Source organism: Pteropus vampyrus, unplaced genomic scaffold (assembly GCF_000151845.1).
Source record: "Pteropus vampyrus isolate Shadow unplaced genomic scaffold, Pvam_2.0 Scaffold158, whole genome shotgun sequence".
In the NCBI taxonomy this organism is placed as follows: domain Eukaryota; kingdom Metazoa; phylum Chordata; class Mammalia; order Chiroptera; family Pteropodidae; genus Pteropus; species Pteropus vampyrus.
Window position 1 is genome coordinate 2,250,299 of NW_011888939.1, and position 6,061 is coordinate 2,256,359.

At 62.0% G+C, this 6,061-nt stretch overlaps 1 protein-coding gene across 1 annotated transcript in view; it reads right to left on the reverse strand.

The window, feature by feature from the left end:
- Positions 1–6,061, reverse strand: part of HMCN2 (hemicentin 2) — an 80,257-nt gene that overhangs the window by 20,736 nt on the left and 53,460 nt on the right. The window contains 7 exon segments of the mRNA XM_011370061.1: positions 411–601; positions 1,630–1,764; positions 2,124–2,258; positions 2,535–2,642; positions 3,708–3,872; positions 4,681–4,802; positions 5,581–5,737. Of these exon segments, the coding sequence (XP_011368363.1) occupies positions 411–601; positions 1,630–1,764; positions 2,124–2,258; positions 2,535–2,642; positions 3,708–3,872; positions 4,681–4,802; positions 5,581–5,737 (1,013 nt within the window).

The following is a 6,061-nucleotide window of genomic DNA, read 5'->3' on the forward strand; positions in this document are numbered from 1 at the left end:
CTGATGGGAAAGGGGGCCAGGGGTCCTGCCCACGCCTCTGGCCTCTGGCTCAGGTCAACATCAACGTGAGCTTGAGAACAACCGGGTGCAATTTGGGGACACAGAGTCATCGCCACATCCCTGCCCCAGTCCAGGCTCCTTCCCTCCCCTGGGAACTTGTCATGGAGCTCCAGGTTCAGACCTTGGTTCTGTCTCTCGGCACCAGTGTATCTTAGGAACACTGGGTCCACTCTGAGCCTCGGTTTCCCCATCTGTGCTCTGGGACAGTAATACCTATTTCCCCAGGTTCCTGTGGCTAAAAGCTGCACAGGGCTCAGCACAGAGCATGACAGACGGGGAGCCCAGCAGATGTTGGCTGCTCCCCTTGTTACGACGATTCCTCTCTGTGCCCCGCGCGGTCAGAGCCTCACCTCTGAGCTCTTCACCAACAGCTCCCCAGACGGCTGGATGATGAACTTGCCCTCGGTTCTGGACACGGGGTGCCCGTCTTTTTCCCAGGTGATGTCAGGCTTGGGGTCGCCACTGGCCGTGCAGGGCAAGAGGGCGTGGGAGCCTTCGGTGGTGGACAGGTCAGGGAGGCCAGTCTCAATCACAGGAGGGACTGTGGGGACAGGGAGGTCCACTCAGGAACTGGGGCTGGGGTAGGGTGGGCTGTCGCTGCCCCGGTGCCCTCAGCATGCCCCTCAGTCCCTTTCTCCACCCCCATCTGCTGCTCCCACTGACAACCTGGTCATAGGCCATTGCCCATGGTCTGGACGGCTGGGGGACTCTGCTGAAGCTGTGACAGGGTGACACTATTGCACGCACGTGCAAACACACACACTAGAGCTTCGAGACAGAGGCCTCCCTAACCAGGCTCCACGTGGGCACAGATCCCTGCTGTCAGCCAGCGTCCAGGACCACGAAGCCCCCGTGTCGTCCTCCTCTGGGGAGGGGCTACACTGGGGCGGAGTGCAGGCCACCAGATGGACAGACAGGGAGGAGGAGCTCGCTGGACAAGGAGGCTTTGGAGGATGCGTGGAGCCAGGAGCACCTCTGGGCTCATAAGCAAAGTCTGACCCCAGTCGTACACAGTCACCCACGGGGCCGGCCCACTGACACAGCCACCAGAACAGACACTGGGGTCAAGGCAGGTCTGGCCCACACTGAGCACTCCAGGGTACCTTGCACGTTTGGGGCCAGTGACACTTCCTTTCCCTCTGAAATCAAACTAAGGTAAGGACACCTTTAATTGTGTGTTTGTGTAGAAGGGACAGAAATGGCCACTGCTCCTGGAAAGCCAGAAATGCACAAGGGATGACTGGACTAGTGTCCCTCGAGGGGCCGGGGGAGGCAGAGGGACTGCGGCTACTGTCTGAAGCCAGACTTGTGCACAAAATGGGATATGAGGATTGCCCCTCAATTCCTTCTAGAACCACAGCAGTGCTGGGGTGGGGAGGACTCGGGGACATGCCTCACCTGGGCTCGGAGCCTGGCAGGGAAGAGTGGGGCTCTCTGGGGCCTCAAGCCCCGCTCACCAGCCATGGCTCACCAGCCCCCGCCTGCTCCCCCCCCATGGCTCACCAGGTGCACCCTGCACCCCCCGCCCCCCAGCTCACCAGGTGCGCCCTGCCCCCTCCATGCTCCTACCTTGCACCACCAGCCGAGTTTTGCCCACGGCGCTGCCCACGTTGTTCTGGGCGATGCAAAAGTAGTTCCCGGCATCCTCTGGGCTGGCGCGGACAATCTGCAGCTGCCCGCTGGGCAGGACCTGGGTACTGGCTCCTGGATTGGGTGGGGGAGAGGGGGAGGGGCCAGTGGGCGGGGCCACAGAACCCCAAGGTGGGCAGGAGAGCAGCTTGGGCTCTTCTGTCTGATTGGGCTGCACGTGACTCACTGTGGTCACAGAGTGAGGTAGGGACAGAGTCAGTGCGGAAGTGGACCCAGAGCCCAGCCAGGCTGTCCCTCCCCGATCTCCCGACCGAGCCACCGAGCGCTCAGGCAGACTCTCGGGCTCTGGGTGGTAAAAGGAGGCAGGGGGCAGAAAGTAAAGAGGGGGCAGGGGCTTTCTGGACCTCCCAGCAGGGAGGAGGACCCCAGGCCCATAGGGTCCTCCCTCCCGCACTAGCCTCAGCGAGACTCGCCTGTCGGGATGCTGAGCCCTTCCTTCTGCCAGGTGATGCTTGGCCGTGGGACACCTGAGGCCTCGCAAGGCAGCAGCACCTCCTCCGCCGCCACAGCCCGAACCATGCTAGGCAGTGGCTTCACCACAGGGGAGGCTGCAAAGAAACGGGGCTCCAGAGGTCCCTGGGGAAGCCTTCGCACCCAGGCCCCTCTACTCAGGGGCCAGCTAAGAGAAAGGCCAGCGAAGGGAACGGAGGTTCCAGAAACCTAGGCACGGAAGAGGCCGGCGGGGCCCCGTCGGGGAGCGGGATCAGAGGCAGGTCTGGGGCCTCTATTTTCACCTCTGTCCCCAGCCCCGCCTGCTTCCAGCTCTGCACCCGCTCCCCACCCCAAGGGTCTGGGCTGTCTGGCCGCAGGGTAGGGGGCCCTACCTTGCACAGCGAGGACCACGTGTTTGTGGGCCACGCCCGCCGAGTTGTGGGCTGTGCAGGTGTAGCGGCCAGCGTGGATGGGGAGGACCTGCCCGATCTCCAGGGCACCTGTAGGGGGGACCGGGGGACAGACGTCCCCAGTGAGGAGCCTGCTGGGCTCTTACCCGTCCCCACCCCGGTGTCTCTGGTCCAGGCCACTCGGCCTGCCGCCCGCCCATTCGTAAGCAGCGTGGGGGAACCTGGGTCCTAGGACGCCTCTGCTCCCCACCCAGAGCGTAACCGCGGGCGAGTCCCTCCCACTCTTACGGCCTCAGTTTCCCCTGTGTACGATGAGGAATTACCCAGGTTGGTCTCTAGGCCCTTCTGGCTGTGACATCTCAGGATGAGCCACTTTCCTGCCTGGAATCTCTGGCCCACCCATGGTCCCCCAGGCCTCCCCCTGCTTTTCTCGCCATACTCTGCTCCAAACCCTCCTCCTCCGGGAAGCCTCCTGGATTTCTGCCTCCTCGGTCTTCCCTTTGCCCTCCTCCCTTTAGCCTCGGGTGCCAGGGGGCTCCCCAGACCAGAGGCTGCACCTGAGCAGTGAAGCAGAGTGGTTTCTAAGCTGTCCTCTGGGGAGCCCTGAAGGGGACGGAGGACCGCCACCCCACGGCCCCCACCCCAACCCCAGCTGGAACTGGAACCTCAGGTGTTTTACAGGTGGGGCCTCCCTGCAACCACCTGTGAGAAGGAAGGTGTCCATGGCGTCAGGAGAGTTTGAAAACCATCGGTCTGGCCAATGGGTCTCAGCCTTTAGGACTTTACTCATTAACCGACAAATAGATTTAATTTGAATCCCCATAAAGTTGCCAACTTTTATTCTGGTAAACACATTTTAAAAGTCACCATCTCTGATCACCTTAATTTCACAAAAGAAACTTTCGACACCAAAATATTAAGAGAAGCATAATTTCAGCATAAAGGATGTTCCTTCTCAGGAGAAAACACGGCAGCGCTCCAGTGCTATGGATGGGAGGCGAGGGGCCTCTCCCGGGTCGCACAGCAAGGGACTGGCAGAGCCAGACCAGGACCTGCGTCTCGCTCTACCACGGGGCCCCAGGGGGCTGCTTTCACACCCTCTGCCCAGCTCCCTTGGTCCCCCCAGCGGCAGCTCTCCGTGGTCCCCGTTCCTACCTGAAGGTAAGACACGATAGCCGTTGCCCCGGGCCCCGAGCTGGGCGCCCGCCTTCCTCCAGGACACCAGCGGGGCCGGCACGCCCATGCTGTGGCACGTGAGGACCACGGGCGCCATCTTGGTCACAGTGAAGTCTGTCTGGTCGTCGGCAATGGTGGGAGGCACTGGAACGCAAGGGCAGGCGTGAGGCCCCACCGAGGTCTGGGAACGCGTGGCCGCAGGGCAGGCGGGTGAGAACCGCAAACGCAGACGAAGCCCCCACGTGACCTTCGCGCCGAAGGGCCGGGGAGGGAGGCGCGACAGGGAAGTCACGCTCTCTCACTCAGACGTCCCTGGCCGGGCGCGGGAGCAGTCGGGAAGTGCCTTCTGAAGAGACAGCAGCCGGGCACCTCGGGGAGTGTCCCACCGAGAAGGGAGCCGCTAAGGGCTCAGAGCAGGGGGAGTGGCATGTGGCCTGAGAGCCGAAGGGGCTGGGCGAAGGGAACAGTGTTCGCGGCAGAGGGAACAGCACGGGAAGGACCAGAGGCGAGGAACAAAAAGCCGACATTACTGGGTCCCAGGGTGAGGCGGGCCATGGGGTAGGTGGAACCTGGGGTGGGGGTCGGCGGAACCAGCCCACGGGGGACCGCGTGGGCCCGGGTGACACCTTGCATTCTGTCCTGAGGACAGTGGGCAGTGCAGGGAGGGCATGCAACCAGGGTGACGATAAGGTCAGATTTGGGTTTAGAACATTCTAGATTGGGGAGAGGACTCTCTTTCAAATCCCCACATGCCAGGAACTGTGCTGGAGCCAGGGTTCGGTCAGCGTGGGTAGGTAGGGCAGGATCAGAGAGGGCCTCCTGGAGGAGGTGGTCCATGCGGTGCAGGAAGGCCCAGAGGGAACCGGCTCACGTCCCCACAGGTGGAGAGAGCACGCAGGGCAGAGAGGTGCCACCCACATCCCGCTTCCTCCTCGGCTCCCACCCGACTCACCGAGGACAGTCACCCGGTAGAGCCTTCGGGCCTCGCCCACCTCATTGCTCGCTACGCACTCAAACTGGGCTGAGTCCTGAGGGCCGGGGGCTGTGAGGAGCAGGGCATTGGCGGGCAGGAGCCTGGGACGGACAGACAGATGGTGGGGCTGCGAAGTGACCGGCCTGGCTGACCTGAGACCAGCCAGCCCCAGCCTCCCTGTCTGGGGATCTGGAAGGGAGGGGTGTCTCACTACGATTCCCCTTTCCTATATCTGGCTCCCAGCCCTGACTCTAAGCGTTTCTTCTAGAAGTTTCTACCTCCAAAGTTCTAGCTGTTGAGTGCGAGAGCTATTTCCATTTTCGCCCCGTTCCTCTGTAACCCACGTCTCCCACAGTCACTGTCCCCGATAACTCCTGTAATAGCGACATCCAGATCCTTGGTCAAAACCGCTTGTGCCTTTGAACACGTGCTTTAGCCAGAAAGCTCCTGGCACCTAACACGACGAGTAATCGGTGACTTCACCAGTGCACCGGCTCCTTTAATGCTCCCGTGATCATGCCATGATCAGCTACGTGTGAGAAGCGGGGAGGCTGAGGCTCCTGCAGGGGCCAGGGGTCCAGGCTCGGCCAGCATGGACTCAGGCTTTCCACACGTGTCTGTAAACAGTGACCGTAATGGTTTTAAAGGCCACATATTGCCTACCTGGCTGTATGTCCCAAATGCCCCCACGCCCTGCCAGGCGTCTCGGTGTAAAGACCCTCCTGGCCCAGGGAGGTGGGGACGCACGTTCCGGTGCTGGCTTTGCTGAGACCCTGAGCACATTCCTGCCTCGTTTCTGACCTGGGCTCCCCTCTGTGACTTGGTCACGCCCTTCCCTGCCCTGAGCGTCTCATACGACCTGAAGGACCAGCTGAGTACCGGTAGGCGCCCTGCTGCAGGCGCAAGTCCAGCTTCTGTCCATCCTTCCACCAGACCACGAGGGGCTTGGGGGAGCCGCTGACCTCACAGGGCAGCGAGGCAGGCGTGTGGGCGGTCAGCGTCAGGTTGGAGGGGCTGGGGGAGATGGCGGGAGGCTCTGGGGAGAGAGCAGTGGTCAGGAGACAGGGTACTGGATGGGGCAGGCCAGGGTACTCCCACCACCTTCGTCCCATCTCCAAGGAAGCAGAGAGGAGGCAAGGGATCTCCCAGCGGGCTCCCAAACACAGGGCAATGGGGCACCCCTAAGGCTGGCATCCCCCTAACCATCTCCCCTGGAATGAGGCCCCATCAGCCTGCCCAAGGCCAGGGCCCCCATCGCAGCCTCCACCCAGGTGACGAATGGAATGAGAACAGCAGATCGCAGTCCCTGGTTCAGTGATTCTGAATCTCATCCTTGGAAATGTTTTACGTCTTTTATGTG